Source organism: Thamnophis sirtalis, unplaced genomic scaffold (assembly GCF_051295495.1).
Source record: "Thamnophis sirtalis isolate CommonGarterSnake01/CBP01778 unplaced genomic scaffold, rThaSir2_p1.2 scaffold_3, whole genome shotgun sequence".
Classification (NCBI taxonomy): domain Eukaryota; kingdom Metazoa; phylum Chordata; class Lepidosauria; order Squamata; family Natricidae; genus Thamnophis; species Thamnophis sirtalis.
This window is the reverse complement of record NW_028261383.1, coordinates 75276327-75294623: the sequence shown is the minus strand read 5'-3', so window position 1 is coordinate 75294623 and position 18297 is coordinate 75276327. Positions and strand designations below refer to the sequence as shown.

Below are 18297 nucleotides of genomic sequence, written 5' to 3'. Positions count from 1 at the left end.
ATTCATGAGTAAAAAAAAACTAGAAAAAAATGATCAAAATGATGGCTGTACAGTATAGCCAGCAGTTTAATAGTTTATAAATTCTATATCTACTGAACCAGAGTTACAAAGACTTCACCAATCATCTCATATATTAGTGAACCTCCTTTCCAAAACAGTCTAAAAGACTGTAAAGGAAAGGAACCATTTATTGCTGTATGAAGTATGTCTACTTCATACATAACATGCAAGGAAAAAAATTGACTTACAGCATTTAAATAAAATAACATTGACTTACAGGAGTGTTAAACTCATGGTCAATGGGCTGCATGAGTCATGCACTGGCCATGACTAATCCCATTTTAGCAAAGGGGGAAAAAGTTGTGATATATCATGTGATGACAATGTGTCATCATAGGTTTGACACCCCTGACTTACAGCATTTAAACAATGTAACCGGAAATCCAAACATTCATGATAGAAAGGCATAGAAAATAAAAATTACAAAATAAAAAGGTGAAACCAGTCCATTTTATATGTGTGCCAAATTCCAAATTTCTTAACCTATTATTGCAGCAAATTAGCTTTCAATAACCTCAGTACCTTCAACAACTGACAATTTATATCAACACTAGTCATTTTAAAGAAGGGACTTTCTCTTATTTGTACTTTCACTGTTTAAATCCTAATGTGAAAAGTAGGATATGTTACATTCTTCAAAAATAAAAATACAAAACTTTTTAAAACAACCATTTTAAACAAGAACAGGCCTAGTGATAAGCAAAAGGACCTTGGGGTGGGGGGGTGGGGAAACAAATTGGTTGCCCATTTTCACTTTTAAACATTTTATGTAGTGACCGTACACTGCAATGTTCTTCAGAAAAAAAACATGGCATTAACCACCTGATGATATAATAAAGCATCAGGAAAGTAGTGGATATTATATTGGTTGATGTAATAACTAAAGTATTGCTAAAATACCAAAGCATATTGATTTTCCTGCACTCTATTATTCTTGCGGGAAGAGTCATTATTCTTTTTTATATTATGCAGTACAAGAAGGAACAAATTTAAGTGAGACACTAAGCATTAAAATGTGTTTCAAAAATAATAACTATATCATGAAGCCCTTTTAATTTTGGAGCTACTGCCCAAATTGTTCTAAAGTGAAAAATAAAAATCATGGAAAATAATAAACAAACGAGATGCCCTTTCTGAAGTTAATTAGAAGGCCTCTTTATACCTCCATTAACCAGAGTATAACCATGCCCTGGCAAAACTTGTTTTCTGAAATGTCCTCATGATATTGGTTTCATCTCATCCTCATCTCAGCGCAGGAGTAAGACAGGCTTAAGTGGTCCTTAGCGCTCTGGTGTTAAACTGTTTTTTTCCTCTTAAGCTGAAAATGCATCCAAAGACAATGACAAGGTTTGTAAAATTGCTAGCCATTATGTCAGAGGAAATGTCAATTGACTAGTAACTTGTGGGACCAGAGAGGCTTTTTTAAGTTGATGCCGGCTTCCCCTTTTCTCCCTGGTCAATTAATCCACAAATTGCTTTGCCTGTTATGCCCTATGCCTACATAATCAAAGCAGTACCATATAGCGGGAACTTAGAACATGCATTCATAGTTGCAGCATAGGGTTTGTTAATAGGGACAGAAAAAAATACTGGTATATTTTTCTGTTAACTCAAGAAATAGAGGATAGTACTTTTATCAGCAGAGAAAGATCTTAAGATAAGACCTTCCTTGAGAAATCATTAAATCGTTAAAATGGGCATCAATATAAAGTTTTCAGCATTTGTGCATATGTGCCTGAAGTAACAAGGTCAAGTGTATTATAAATTTTAAATGTATGAGTGGCAGCACAGCGCTGAACTGTTTCTTAATATTTATTATACTTGTAAAGTCCAGAATAGCTGGATTCTTGGAATCCTTCTGATGATGGGGAAATGCTGCGGTATCTTTCAACGTTTTCCTCATCCAGTAATAATGACTGTTCCTTGAACACAGGGCAACCAAGGTTTTTATGGAAAAGTCAGCCAATTAATTTTAGTTATTATAAACCCACTGAGTTGGTTATTCCACAAAAATAATATCTGGGCTAAAGAAGGAAGAGTTAGGTTCTAAGAGAATCTCATCTAGTTCACATTCCGTTAATGTCCATCCGATACAATGGCACTGAATGCTCTATGACCAGCTGAAGTAATTACTTGCAGAATGACCCTGAGATTATTCACTAACTTTAACCAAAAGGACACCCCTTTTTGAAGTGCGTTGGCTTAGTCAGGTTCAAAGCCCCACTTTCTTGATGCCTGATTAAATATGCTCTAAGGTCTTCGAGTCTCACTGGTACTGGCAAGCGTACAATATTCCTCTGAGTCAGGCTGAGGGTTACAAAATTACAGTTCTCTCTCCTCTTCAGATTTTGTGGGCAGACAGGTGTGTAATTAAGTGTCTTCTTCAAAGCAGACAGCCCTGAGACTACAGTGGATGGTCAAGAAGTCATTGGGGGTGGGAGGGAGAATAACAACAGTGTGCTAAAACTTTCTGAAATTGAAGAAAAGGGCATCATAATCCCAAACATTCATTTTCCTGCAATCCCAGGATAACAAGACTTGCAAGTTAACCTTTGTGCCTCTTAGGCAGCGGATAAGGCAGCAGATCTTCCTGGGAGCATTATTTTCGTAATTGACAAAGATGATATTGTCTGTGTCCAAAGGGTTGCACTGGCATTCTAGCATTCCTTTTTGTAGTGCTATACTAAGATTTTTCCAGCAAAATAGAAAAGTGCTTCTCTGTGGGAAAGTTTTTATCTGTTGGTAAAAATCTTTGCAACCCACATTCTATGGAAAATCAATCTGTCTGGTAAAAGGATTTTTTTTTTTAAATGTGCAAAACCACGCTTGAAGTACACATGATCACATTATAAGTGCAAACATGTCACCTGGTTTGTTCAGACCTCGTGTTTCACCTCTGTGCCATTCTGCAATATTCTGCAGAGTTTGAGTCAAACATGTAATGATGGCTAATGACCATAAATAGAGTAAAAATATTAAAAATAAAGACTGTATATGGCAATTAGGTGACCCTGGGATATTGCAACCATCATAAATACAGCTCAGTTGCCAAGTTCCTGGCTTTTTAACAGGAACACTGTGACAGTCATAAATGTTAAGACCAGTCATAGGTTACTTTTTACAGCACTGTCTATGATTTTTAAACAGTCATTTAAAAAAATAGTTGTAAGTCAAAGACTACCTATATTATAAATCAGAAATTTACCCACGGATTTCTATTTTTAAAATTATTTTACTGACTCTTGTGAGGTTTTAAGATTAACAGTAGCCAGGAGGAAAAAAAGATTTATTTTCTTAATTTAGTAAATATTATGCAAAACTACACAAATACAAGTATTTGCTTTCACTTTTCTGCTCTTCATACATTACTTACAATTATTTATTCCATTTTCCCTGTCAAACACAATAAGCTTTACCGTTAATTTAAATTTAAAATTAAATTAAATATAAATTAGCTTAAATTAATTTAAATTCATTTTCATAATATATTCCTCACTGCATTATACCATTTATATAATATTCCTGGCAATTCATTATGTTTGCAGCTGACAATATGAAGTCGTCTCCAAGTTCATGTACATCTATGTCCCCAATTGACACATTTATCCATAAACACATTAAACTATTAAAATCTCACCATAGAACTTTGCTTTATTTTCTATTCAGTGATAACATGTTTGCTAAGTATTCTATTTATTCTCATGCATTCTTTGCTAGCAGTATTATCATATTCAGATTCCAATCTACTTCCTATTTTGCAAAATATTCCACGTTTTTAAGCTGATTTATCATATGCTTCCTCTAAATCAGTAAGTATTAAAGGCAAAAAGAGAAGGAAATGGCAGAGGGTGAGATGGTTAAATAGTGTCATTGACACAATGAACATGATTTTGGGCAAACTCTAGGAGAAGGACAAGTGGTCTGTCATTGTATAGTTCATGGAGAGACAAAGAATGATGACTGAACAACAAAATCAATAAGTATGTACTGAGCTTTTTTTTAAACATACATTTATTTTTCAGCTGCGTTAAGAAGAACGAAATTGTGATCTGCACACCCATTCTCTGGCATGTTACTGGATTTCATGGCCTCACTACACTTCCCCAAATTTAGCTCATTACCTTTTGGTACTCTTTTGATCAAAATTCTGGAAAAAAAAAACCCCACCCTTCTTAAACTAATCCCCTTGTATTTGCTATATGGGAATAAAGAGCCGAGGTGGCGCAGTGGTTAAATGCAGCACTGCAGGCTACTGCTAGATCAGCAGTTCAGCGGTTCAAATCTCACCGGCTCAGGGTTGACTCAGCCTTCCATCCTTCCGAGGTGGGTAAAATGAGGACCCGGATTGTTGGGGGCAATATGCTGACTCTCTGTAAACCGCTTAGAGAGGGCTGAAAGCCCTATGAAGCGGTATATAAGTCCACTGCTATTGCTATTGCTATAATGCATAAGTGAATAATAACTTTGTATAGTGGGAATAATAACAGTTCACTTAATCTACAGAGTAAGTAGAAGTTGAAATCTATACCCAAAGATATCAACATGGATTGATCTGAGCATGCACTAGGAGCTTTTTTGGCTCCCGTACCAAAAGCTGGAGGAGCGCAGGGGGGATCGTGCACAGGCGTGCCACACTCATGCTATGTGTGTGACTCCCCTCCCTGTGCATGCATGTGTGCGCGACCAGTGCCCCCCACTTTTGGCATGATTTTTTTGCCCTCCCCAGGTTCCAGAGGCTTTCTAGGAGCCTGAGGAGGGCGAAAACAGCTCCCCCCAACGCCCTCAGGAGCTCCCCTGAAGGCTCTGGAGGGCAAAAAACGGACGTATGGGGAAGTTTGGGAATGGTGACTTCTGGTTTGTCCATAGGGCTGATTTTCGCCCTCCGGAGCCTTCAGGAAAGCTTTCAGAAGGTTCCGGAGGGTGAAAAACGGTCCTATGAGCAAACGGTCCTATGCATTTGCCCGTAGAGCTGGTTCTTTGCGCTCTGGAGGCTTCAAGGAAGCCTTTGGAGGACAAAAAATGGCCTCAAAAGAAGGCCAAAGTCAGCTGGCCAGCACGTGCATGCGCACTGGCCAGCTGACAGGGCAACGTCTTGCATGCCCTGGTAAATGCTCCGCGTGCCACCTGTGGCATGCTTGCCATAGGTTCGCCATCACGGCACTAAGACCTATGTATCAAAGATGTTGATCTCTCAAGTTACTATCTTCAGAATTATTTTAGTTAAGAATTTGTGTTAAATATAATCCCTCTTCTGATCACACAAAGCAACTTGAAAGTGTGTACCTGGGTTAACTTCAACTTAGTTTCCCATGTATTGATCCTTTCCTCAAATGGCTTTTTAAAAGGCGAGAAGGACATGCTTTGTGTCATAACAATATGATCATCAAGAAGCTGAGAAGCTTCATCAGGACTCTTCAGAATAAATGTTTCAGTTTCTTTGTAGGGAACTACATTGAAGAGAATAGATTCCCATTCATGCTCCATTTTATCCAAAGCCTAGGAAATGTGAAAAAATATTATTAACATCATTGAACATAGCTCACTTTAAAAATGGCAACTGGACAAAAGTTAACAGAGTGCAATGGCATTGATAGTAGGCTGAGCTTTACTAAGCAGAAAAGAAGGAAAGAAAGAAAATAGGAATTATTGTTTTCTACCTAAACTTTTTATCCTTAGAAAACTTAATGAATGACATGCAAATATATAAGATTTCCAGTGAATTTCATCCTAGTTTAAGTCATCCAGCATTCTTTATACCTTATGTTAATTTAAGAAATGATACTTTCTTCTCAGAGAGACTGCCAATGTTTTTTACCAATATATTGTATTAGAAAATTAAAATTCTCTGAACAAGAAGTAAGAAGAAAACAATTCAGCTATTAAATAGCATATTGGAACACAAAAGAAGGCTACAGGGAAAAAGAAATTGAATGGCATCCTCACATTCTCAATTGAGTATTCCTTTCCTGCAATTTCAGCAATTTTGGCTATATTCTCAATGTGATCCTGGAGCTTCATCTCCAGGCAGCGGGCAAATGTCAAGTTGGCTTTGGGCTTCACGTTGATTTTTATCTCCTCTGAAAGCATGTCCCAGTGGCGATTGCGCATGCCAGGATTGCGCAGCCCTTGAATCAGTGGTATGTAAGGCCTGAATTCCTCAATTTTGCCACGGATTTCCACAGCCACATCCTGGCATGCTTTTCATAAGACAGAAAAAATAACCATCAAAAGACACCAGGATAGAGTAAATCACAGCATTGTTTACAGAAAAAAGCAATCAGGAAAAGATCACTGACAAAATGCAGCATTACATTAACTGAAGGAAAATCTTCAGTTTCTCCTAGCAGGCGTTATTTCTTTGTATATCTGATTAAAGATTATTTTTTCCAATCGATGTTTTCTTTTAAGTTATAATTGTGAGAAAGGCAGTGCTGGGGCAATATTTTAAAATTGTTTTGAATAGTCTGCTGCATAGCCTCTGGTTGCTCTTGCAGTAGAAAAGTAATAAGCTAGCAGTGCTTTCATGAGACAAGATTCTTTCAGTACAGGAAAAAAATTTTTTTTACTTCGTTATACAATTGTATTTTTAATCCTCCTGTTTACATATATATTCCTTCATGTTATTTTTTGGCTAAACCGATTCCCTGCATTTCAAATAGAATACATTGCTTAAAACAGAACACAAGTTAAAAGGCACCCCCCCCCCCACAATCCTCCAGTGCAGAATATATTGCAATTGAAACATAAAGCTACTGTCAAGATCATTTCAGAAAAAGTTTATAATTCTGATATATTTGTATAATTTCTGAAAGGGTGCAGAGGGAAGCATTTTCTAAGTATTTTTTACATCCATTATTTTTTCTGAATTTTCTGAAACTCGCTTTCCATTGAGCAGGCCCACAATGTGGTTGTATTACAACAGGTAAAAATAGACAAACAAACAGTTTCTAAAGAAGTCCAGATTTTAGTTTCATCCCTCATCAAAACAATACATAATTGGTTCAAGGCAGAGGTGGGTTGCTAACCAGTTTACTACTGGTTTGCTCGTGCTCGCACATGAGCTCACACAAGCGCAGAAGCATTTGGGTGGGTGGGCGGAGCCTCCCACTGCCACCACTACTGATTTGGCTGGCAGCAACCCACCTCTGGTTCAAGGCCTAGCACTTACCTGGAATATCCTTGAAATGTTTTACGCATTTATGCATTGTTTTAAAGGACTCGTTGACATTCTTCTCCAACTGCTCTGCATCAATGGCAGACAGAGGATCATTCATCCAGCTGTCTGCCCAACGAAGCCAGTCTGATGCTGTGCTCCAAAGATCATAGAAGGGCTGAAAGTCTTTAACCATCCTGGACAACTTATCATACTGAGGGAAGCAAAAACAAGAAAGAAAGAATTTTGTTTGTTGAAAGTATCTTCTAAACCAGGGGTGTCAAACTAGATTTCATTGAGGGCTGCATCAGGGTTGTGTTTGACCTGGGGTATGTGTGGCCAGTGGGGGGGCATGTGGCCCTCCCAAGCTCTGTTTTCACTGGCAGAGGGCTGCAGGGGGATGTCACAGCTGAAAGCTACCCTGGGAGGCCTGTGTGTGGCCTTCCCGAGCTCTGTTTTCACTAGCAGAGACACCATTGGCCGGTCCTTCACTGTTTCCAGGGCAGGCCCATGGACCAGATCTAAGCACCCTGTAGGGCGGATTCGGCCCACAGACTTTGAGTTTGACACCCCTGTTCTAAACAAAGTCAACAGGCAGTCATGCTGTGTATTTATTTGCTCCTCCTATGCTAGTATAAATAAAGATGGAAGGAGCCCTAAAGCCATTTTGACAGTTCTTTTTTTTAAAAAATATCTTGAGAGGAACTCTACTCTCAACAAAGCAGAAGATCACAAGTCTCTTATGGGCTGGCATTAATATTTTACCCTCTTTAGAATCAGTATACGATGGAACACCAAACTAATTACTTTTGACCATATCCTAAAAGAGAAAACATTGAGAAATCTAATAAGGAAACAATGTTAGGTTTCATTTGCACAGCCTCCAATCCGCCATTTAAAGCCATCTTACTAAGCACAGGTGATCCTCAACTTACAACCATTCATTTAGCACTGTTCAATGTTACAATGGCACTGAAAAAATGCTGCAATCTATGACCAGTCCTCACATTTACAACCACTGCAGCATCCCCACGGTTATGTGATCAAAATTCACGCACTTGGCAACTGGCATGTATTTCCAATTTCCCATGGTCATATGATTGCTATCTATGACCTCTTCAGGGGACTTCAAACAAGCAAAGTCAACAGGAGAAGTGAGAATTGTTTAAAGAACACACAATTCACTAAACAAACATAGTGATTTGCTTAACAGCCATGACAAAAACAGTAATAAATTAAGTTGTGACTCACTTTACAACTGCTTGTTTAGCAGTAGAATTTCTGATCCCAGTAAGTTGAGAATTACCTGTGTTCTTTAAACCTATGTGCTAATGATGTTGCCTTGCCTCACAGTTAGAGCTGAAACCACCCAATTTTGTATCTAATTGATGGGTGTTAAAGTGGCCTATTTCATCCTCTCTTGGTACAAGATTAAGGAACTGGGATCTACCAGTATCTCCTGGCCACTTTCAGAAACGGCATAGATAGTCCACTTTTCAGCCCTAGCAACTGCTTGTGGGGTTTAGTTTTCCAAAGAGAATGGAAGATGAAGATTTCATATTTTCTCATTTATTGAATGATTCTGTCAAGAGTTTGCTATTTCTAGTCTGCACATATAGATTACATAATGGAGTAAATCGTCCCAGATATGTTCCCTGTGAAGAGTGAAGAATGTTCCCACTTCTGATAGCTAATCTGGTCGAAGTAGTGAAAGAGAGGATGAAATACAGGGCAAAGGCTGGGGAGCAGGGGTCAGGAGAAGTGGGGAGTCCACCAGCCAGTACTGGTCAACAACCTCCTGTCCTTTTGTTTTTACACAGAGCTAGAGAGACAGAAAGGCTAAGTGAGGCAGAAAGACAGAGGAAAACATAAAAAGAGAACAAGAATTTCATGTGGGAATCTGAGGATCATCTGCAGTATAGGTGACTTCAATGTAAAATAAGAGTCCGATCCTGACAAACAATGAAACTCTATAGATCCTCAGCATCAGATTCTGCCAGAAGATTAAATTAGTGGATATAGTCATCAGTCAAAACATGCCTCTTGTTCCAGCCACATCCCTTGCCAAGGACAGCAGTTAGTGATGGTTTTTGTTTTTTTTTTTGCTATAGGAAATTTACCAATTGCTCTTTTTAATTTGTTCCCCATTATAGCTAATGTGGTAAAAATGGTGCCATTGGTTGGCCTCATTATTGGGATAGAACAGTGCTTTGTCTGATGGTTCAGAGCAGATTGTGTTAATTTTTGTGTCAGCTCATAAACTAAAGGAAGCATATTAAAGCAGCTGTCTGGATAGTCCTGTAGGGGATATCAATCAGGAATTTACTTGCTCACATTTTATATTATATTAACCATATTTTTCAGCCAAATTATATTAATGTTTAATCTGAACTTTTCTAGATGGGGTTTCAGACCTGGATATAATACTGAGATGGCATTGATTGCACTTGTGGAAATCCTGTGGTGGAACCAGGATTGGCTAGTGCATGATTGCCATGAGGTCTTAAGCGCCATCAAGATCATTGATTATTGTTTACTTTGGATTGGCTCAAAGGGTTAGGAATGGGGGACATAGTATTACACTGTTTCTCCCTCTTCTCTCCATGGCTGGTTCCAGCTGAAGATAAGAGATCTAGCCTTAGGCCCTTCTTTTGTAGAGTATCTCAAGGTTCTCCCTACTCTTATATACCATCTATGTGGATCTCTTGCATGAAGTCATCTGTTGGCATCTAGACCAATTAAGTGATGTTGCCTTAATAGCCATAAACTGTGGAAATCTGGATGAAGACAATTTCAGACTGAACCCTAGTTAAGCCTAGTAACCATGAACTTTGGGCATACCAGAACATCTCATCAGCAGTTTTGGATGGGATTTCAATTTCACAGACTGAAATGTTGTGCAATATGGAGGTCTTCCTAGACTCTTGAGTCCTGCATAAAGAATTGGCAGCAAACATGGCCAGGAGACCTTTTACAGACATTGTACACCAACTGCACCAATTTCTGGATACTACAATCACTCATGTTTTAGTTAGCTTGCAGTTGGGCTGCAGCAATGCACCCAACATGAGGCTATTTATGGAGATAATTGAAAAGTTATAGCTAGTCCAGAATTGAGCAAAGCTGTGAAAGTAGTTATTTACACACCATAGTACACCTATTAACATCACTATATGAGATATACTGGTTACCAATCAATTTCTGAGTACAATACAAATTGCTAATGGCTACCCATAAAGCCCTTCACAATACAGGGCCTAGATATCTGAAGGACTGTTTTTAATCTCTGCTTGTCCAACCAGACCTGATAGGTTTGGCATGCTCTAGTCCCATCAGTCAAGTGTTGGCTTTCAGGGGGCGTGCCTTTTCTCTTGCAGCATCTACCTATAGAATAATGTTCCCTGAAATTCAGATTGACCTGGTCCTGCTGCCCTATAGAAAAGCTTTGAAGACTTTGTTCCTCTGGGGATTGGACCAGGAAATTACATGAGCCTATTCTGAATGCAAATTCTGTTGGGCACTCTTTCAAATAATTTCTGCTGTATTTTTAATTCTCAGTTTTCATTGATTTGTTGATTGATTGATTCATTCATTCATGGATACCAATATGAATGCAAATATCTGTCTTTCCTCCTGCTAGGCACTTATTTCACCTGACTTTTGTAATTTCTTAAATTGGTTAAAAATAGGAAATTGGGAAGTGGTTATAAAATATGGGGTTCATATTTTGTTGGGAAAAATAAGGGGCAAATCTGAAAAGGGGGTAAATCTGAGAGGTTTATAACAATAAATAATTCTTTACACTTATAAATTTGCTTTACAAAGGAAAAAGTTAAGAGTAGAGAAAAACTTTACAAAAATGTATATTCTAATAAAATAAAAGCAAACAGTATATGTATATTTACTTTTAAAGAGACAATTCAATTATATATTTTTCACATGAATATTGGTACTATTTGTATGGTAAAAGTTAAATGAATAAACAAAAGGTAAAAGTAAATTTTTGAAAAACAAATAACTCTACAAGACAGCTTTTTCCAAATTTATAATAAAAATGTATGGTCACAGTAATATAAACTACCTATGTAAGAGTTGAAATGAAATAAATGTAATATCATAATAATTAAAAAGAAATATATATTTACATATATAATGTATTACAATAAACATATTGCAGACTATATGTGAGAGAGGGACTGTAGAAAAAAAGTTAGGATCAAAGTTACATAGGAATTAATTATAAAAAATGAGTTTAGACCCTTTGGGCATCAAATGTATAAGTATGACATTGCCAACTTCTTTCTACAAATGTTGATATTATTTCACATAGGAATAGAAAGGCACAAAATGTAAACAACATATGCTTGTGATAAAATTTAATATAAAGTTTTTTATTCCATGTTGCCCGAATGGTAGATAAAACATTCAGCCAGTTAAAAAAAAGAAGAATGCTAGTTTACTATTTTTAACCAGGTCCCTTTGCTTATTAGACTTTAATCATAAAACCTGTAGCTGAATTTCTCTGGACTTTGGTTAATAACTAATTTTTATACAATATATGCAGTAAAAGGGGTCCCTGGACATAGTCCTCCAGCATTAATCAGTTTGGAGCAGAGGTTTTTTTAATCCCCCAAACAGGGCTCTTTCCAGTTTAATGCAACTGGATGAGTCTGAATAGCGGCTGATCACTGGAAGCTGTGGAGATTAAGTGAAGCTGAAGAGAAAGAGCTGGCTTTCTCTGCCACTCTGTACTCCCCAGCACAACCACATATGAGTGCACACACACACACACAGAGTAACTCTCAGCTGTTATGTAGGGTGCATATGTTCAAAAGCTGCCCTAACAGCTTCTGCTAGAGCGGGGAGGGGGGAAGGAGAGATGGTGGTGGAGCGTTCCCTGGTGAAGCAGCAGAGACATTATAACCTTCCTATAACTGTCATTTCAGACTCTAACTGTCAGCTATTCAGACTGGTCAGTCTCTGAGTGAGGGACTGGGTCAGAGATCTGGTGGCTAAACAGCCTTCTCTCCCCTTCACTTGCTACCTCTCCCAGCCTCAGCAGCTGGTCCTTAAACTGGGAGAAGTGGCAAGTGAATAATAGGATAAATTCTGACAGATGACTTAAACCTTCAGGTGATGTGATTGGCACATGATTTTCCCACTGGCTAGTGATGCTGACAATATGGGGGAAGAGCAGTGTTCCCAACACATGAATTGAGGAGACATTTTCTAGCTCATAGACAGAACAGAAGCAACTGGAATGGGCACCGGAGACAGTAAAATATATGCCTGTTTAGTTTTCTGCTGCTCACAGACAGGAGAAAAACATTTGTTAGATCACAGGGAAGAATTTTAAATCAACCTGCTCAGAAAATACAGACAGCAATGTGGTGAAGTTGTAATGAGATACTGGTGATGAGCTAGTGGGAAGCTTTTGTTCACAAAGGAATATAAAGCATGATGAACGGACAAAAATGCTGGACACTCACATTAGTTACATGCATGCCGAAAATACGCTCCCGATTATTGTAAAGCAATGCCAACTGCTGGGACTCTTTCAATTGCTTCCTGATTCTTCTGGCTTCATTGGCTATCTCATGGGCCCGACCAATATCCATGTGTGCAGAAAATCCAGCCACTGCAATCTGGGAAAGAAAGCAGATGTAATATATAGGAAGAGAGAATCCTTCAGTCAGACAAATATGTTGACTGGAAAATAGGTCTATGAATTTCTTCCAACATTTCAATTGTGTAGTTGCCTTTTGGTTACAAGTTCAATGCATTTCTGAGATGAGATTAGCAACCAGTCTTGGAATAGCATATCAGGGTTGCATTTTTAAAAATGGATTGGGGTAATTTATTTATTTTTTACTTTGAAATGTTTAATCAACAAACACACATATTCTTAAAATAACCCCGGTCACATTTCACTTGATTTTTGGGTGGAAAATAAATCAAAAGGTGTATGTACAACCCCCCCCCCAATTGCCTTGGTTGCATACTCTTCCATACACAGAAATAGACACACATATATAATATTCATATCCAGAGCAATAGCATTGTAGGTTTGTTACAGGTGGGTAACAAAATTTGAAAAGGAGATGTTTAGTGCATATGGTATTTAGCCACAGGCTGTATACCTGGATTTTAGCAAGTTGGTAACAGCATGAATTAAAACCAATATTTGCAAAATATTCAAAGTAATCCCATTTTAAACATATGGGAAATAATCTCCAAATAGGACTTGACATGTAAATACATTCAGGACAAGAGCAAATGCATAGTCTAAACAAAACCATGGAAACATATCCTTTTTATATGAAAAGTCTTATATTTTATATTAAAAGTCTATGTGCCAAAGAACATTTATTGCAGGATAGGGCCATGTAAATCCTGATGATGATATTGCATGAATTAAATAAGAACAGTTATTTTGACAAATGTGGTTAATACACAATTTCATGTATCAATGCATGTTTTTTTAATGCAGTGGTTCTCAACCTGTGGGTTGGAACTCCTCTGGGGGTCGAACGACCCTTTCACAGGGGTCGCCTAAGACCATCGGAAAACACATCTTTTCAAAGGTCTTGGGAACTGAGATATCAATTTTATGGTTGGGGGTCACCACAACATGAGGAACTGTATTAAAGGGTTGTGGCATTGGGAAAGTTGAGAACTACTGGTTTAATGAGAATGAGAGAATGAGAATCAGAGAAACCTGCATTCAGGGATTTGTACCTGAAGGCCATCTAAACGTTCCAAGAAATTGTTTTGATCCATCAGCTGAATTTTATGGAATCTTTCCTCATCTTCAACATGCTGTTGTCTTATTAATTCAATTTGTGTAGTGATCTTCAGAGGCCAATTACTTGCAGCCCACCTGAAAGCACAAATGAATGTCTCTTGGGGTTTTATAAGAAAGTGCTAATACTTCTTACAGCTAAATACAGGCAGTATCTGGGAATGAAAATTAAAAAAATAATCCCACAAACTCCTTAATATCACACTTCCATCATGCATGCAAACCATGCTATAATTCAAGAAAAGAAGCTCCAGTGAAACAAAAGACCAAATAGCTACGTTAGTTCTCAGCCTATAAAAATAGGAAATATTATAATGACCCATTTCATGATAAGATATTTTTGAGCCTGATCACTGAAATAATAGTAGATAAATTATGTTGCAAATCAAACATGTTATTCAAATTCTTAACAAGTTAAAAATAACATCAAATTATGTTCAGGGTATTTCAACTCACATCATATGTAATATTTATCTGTTTTCTTATTGACTTTAAATGCTATGGAAAAGAGAATACACTTTACAGGCTGGGACCAAATTTTCTACTTTCTGCATCTAGTTTGTAGCATATATTTGCATTGAAATGTTGGCAAGGATAGAAATTCTCGAGCAATTCATAGGTTCTTGTGAATGCTCTACATCTATCTACACAGAAATATACAGTCTAACAATCTCACACTTTACAGTCACTAAATTCATTGGTCTTTCATGAGATGCAACACAAAAAAGACCTTTTTTAAAAAAAAAAAAAGGTCAGAAACTACAAGATTGCCTAAATTCAAGGCTGCAGGCTCAGACCATCACAGCTTCTGCATTTGAATAAGGTAGTGCAGCAGGTATCTTTTCTGACTGCCTGAAGAGATTTGATGAAGCCCTCTGATGTGTAAATAAAGCCCTAAGGCACAAAATATAATAACCCAGGCCAAAGGTCTTGCTCTGACTGCAGGGGAAATGACTTATGCTTACTTGTCATTGAAGTCATCTTGAGTCAAATTGTAAAGAAATTCCTCCATGACTTCATATTCTTCCATAACGCTACTTATCAATTCCTACAGGATGATACATAGAGAGAGAGAAAAATAGAGGCAGACATTATTTCCATGATCAACATTTCATTCCATTGCAGAACAAAATGTAATATGGTGAGATTCAGATACAAGGATGAAGAAAGAAGAAATAATTCTATTGCTTGATTGTTAGGCTATAGTAACACAAGGAACATAGCAGGATCTAAAAACCTCTGAAGTATTAATTTAGGATACTTTAGGAAGTGTAATACTATAGACTATAGCAGGGGTGTCAAACTGGCAGCCAGTGGGCCAGATGCATCATGTGCAGGCCACGTCCACCCCACCCCAGTGAATGGGGAAAACATCGCGAAATGTCACACGATGGCAACATGTCATGACAAATTTGACACCCACATTATAGATGATTCTAAAAGCCTGTTAAATCATATTGGCAACTGCAAGACGGTGTTATTGCCAACTCTACCATGCTTTTTAGCATTTTTTAATAACCTGGGAATCAACATAATTAGAGTTCACAGTCTGGGTGTCCTTTGATTATATCTGTTGCTACTAGATTTACAGGTGGTGACTATGGCCAGGAGCACATTTGTATAATTATATCTAGGGCACTAACAGTAATTATCCCTGAACCAATTGGATTTGTGCCTTGTCACATGCTGTTTTGATTACTGTAACATGTTCTACATTGGGCTATCCTTCCCTTGAGAAGTGTCAGAAATTGCAACTGGCACAAACCAAAGTAGCTAAGCTGATAACTGATGCAGATAGAGAGAACATATGATGTCTATACTAAAAGGTCTGCTCTGGCTGCTAATCGCTTAGCAGAGCTGGTTCTGATCAATAAACATCTAAAGGGCATAAGGCCTGACTTTCTAACACAGTATCTTACCTATTTACAACCTTGCACATTGTTAAGATCTCAATGAAAAGTCCACTGGAAGATATCTCCACAATCATGAGTTTCTGGCACATGGGGAAGGCCTTCTTTTCTGTTGCTTCACATGTTATGGAACATACTCCTTCAGGAACTAAGTTTGGCTCCTAATCTCTAGGTGTTTAGGAAAATCTATAAAAATGCTGCTCTTCTGTTCCGTGATGTTAGTATTAATTGTAATGTTAATTTATGTGTTTAAGTTTTTTTTAATTCTTGGGATTTTAAAATATATTTTGTTATCGACTTTGAATACTTGCCAGAATAGAAAAGCATGGTTTTAATAAATAAATTATAAACACTAATATTGATAGTGCTCAGTCAATTTATATACTGATGCTCATGATCTAAATAAAGAACTGAACAAATTGTTTTGCAGCAAATGCTCAATGTAGTTTATACACCAACAGATACTGCCATAGCATTTCTGTCCCCAGATATCTACATCTTTTATATGAATCCAAGAGCATACTGCTCTCTTTGTACATAATGCTGTGCAGAAGCTTGAAATGTGTCTTTTGTCAGGTCTGCAGTCATATTTCTTTTAGGATCTTTGGCCTGCCACACTCTCTCTCTTTCTTTACTATGCTGTTTCATTAGTGGGGAATTGGGAGGGGGAGTAGTAAGTAGTAGAATGTGTTTGTTTTCAAAATAAAAAATTCCTTTCTAGAAATCAAGGTCATTCTTTGTCTCTGCATCTCTGCACCTGACCAGAAATGGATGGGTGGAAATGCCAGTGTGGCAGTGGAAGATTGGACCATGTGTTGGACTTGTGGATGTGGAGGCAAGATCATGAACTTTCAACTTGGTGGAAAACCCAGGAAGCTTTCAGATTCCGGTTTTCCACAGATGTACCAACATGTCTCTCTTATTAAATTGGAACTTTGAGGAAAGCTATGCCTTGGACTCTGATTTAATTCTGGATGATATTTGGAACGCTGACATCTTTTTTATATAATGGTATAAATATGTTTTCCAGAATATGTTATAGCTGCAGTTTCTTAAAAATCTGCATTGGCTCATTAAGTACAGAATGCAAAATCAGGGACTTGGAAATATCTTTATTTATTAGTTAAGTAAGGTGCTCTCATTTGGTCTGAAATAAATGTTTACGTACTCAAGCACTACTGCTGCAAGATAATTTATACATATTGAAACTTCCAGGTGAGGAATGAAGAACTAAGACATCTCTGATTGAGGGTAGACAATGACTGCAGCTACGACCAAAGGATAGGGAAGCAGATCAGTCCCATGGAATCTTCCTGCATAAGAAGATGGCATGAAATTGCTATGTGTGCTCCTGAAGGCTGCTTCTCACAAGGAGATGACAGGATCGTGGTTTCCCACAGGTCTGAGTCAGTGGTGGGTTTCAAATTTTTTAGAACCTCTTCTGTAGGTGTGGCCTGCTTGCTGGCCATGTGATCGGGTGGGAGTGGCTTGGCAGTCATGTGACTGGGTGGGCGTGGCCAACTTGTAAAATGTGGTGAAACTCACTTAACAACGTTCTTGCTTAGCAACCAAAATGTTGGCTCAGAAACTCTGGCATTTGAAGCATGCAAGTCTTAAAGCTGTCAAGTTACAAGACCCTTGCACCCATAACCCTTTAGAAAAAAAAAACCCCACAGTGGTGTTCAAACTTGACAGCTTTAAGACTTGTGGACTTCAATTCCCAGAATTCCTCCTCCAGTCATGTTGGCTCAGGAACTCTGGCATTGAAGTGTGCAAGTCTTAAAGCTGTCAAGTTACAAGACCCTTGCACTCCTAACCCTTTAGAAAAATAACCCCAGGGGTATAACTTGATAGCTTTAAGACTTTAAGGTTTAGATAGGACTTTTAGAGGCAGGCAAGGCGATTGGTGAGCCATCCAATCAGTGAGCGGCAGGTGGGGCAAGTGTGGTGTGGACAGGCGGGGGGAGCTGGAACCAGTTCTAAACAGCATGGTAGATTTGTGGAACTCCTTCTATAGAAGAGGTTAGAACTGGCAGGAAACAACCCCCCCCCCCGGGTCTGAGTGCTGGGAGAAGAAGAGAACTATCATATTCTCAACTGCAGAGGAACCTTTTAAAGGACATTCACTTGTAATCACTTTGTAAAAGGACCTATTCAACTACCTTAAAAATATTAGAGATCTTCAATTCAATTCAATTCAATTTATTGAGTTTGTATGCCGCCCTATTCCCGAGAGACTCAGGGCGGCTCACAATAAAAAAGGGAGGGGATACAAAAAATAAAATAAAAACAACAATTTAAAATTCTACAACAGCCATAACCTCGGATGGGGCTGGATAGTTCAACAGCCCCAGGCCTGCCGGAACAGCCAG

At 38.1% G+C, this 18297-nt stretch overlaps 1 protein-coding gene across 1 annotated transcript in view; it reads right to left on the bottom strand.

Moving 5' to 3' along the window:
• The window catches only part of DNAH1 (dynein axonemal heavy chain 1), a 179468-nt gene that overhangs the window by 105824 nt on the left and 55347 nt on the right, over positions 1 to 18297 (bottom strand). Inside the window, exons 16-21 of the mRNA XM_087709198.1 lie at positions 14981 to 15063; positions 13952 to 14093; positions 12703 to 12858; positions 7229 to 7427; positions 6004 to 6257; positions 5344 to 5556 (exon numbers count right to left, since the gene is read on the bottom strand). Coding sequence (XP_087565324.1) covers positions 5344 to 5556; positions 6004 to 6257; positions 7229 to 7427; positions 12703 to 12858; positions 13952 to 14093; positions 14981 to 15063 — 1047 coding nt within the window. The remainder of the gene's footprint in view (positions 1 to 5343; positions 5557 to 6003; positions 6258 to 7228; positions 7428 to 12702; positions 12859 to 13951; positions 14094 to 14980; positions 15064 to 18297) is intronic.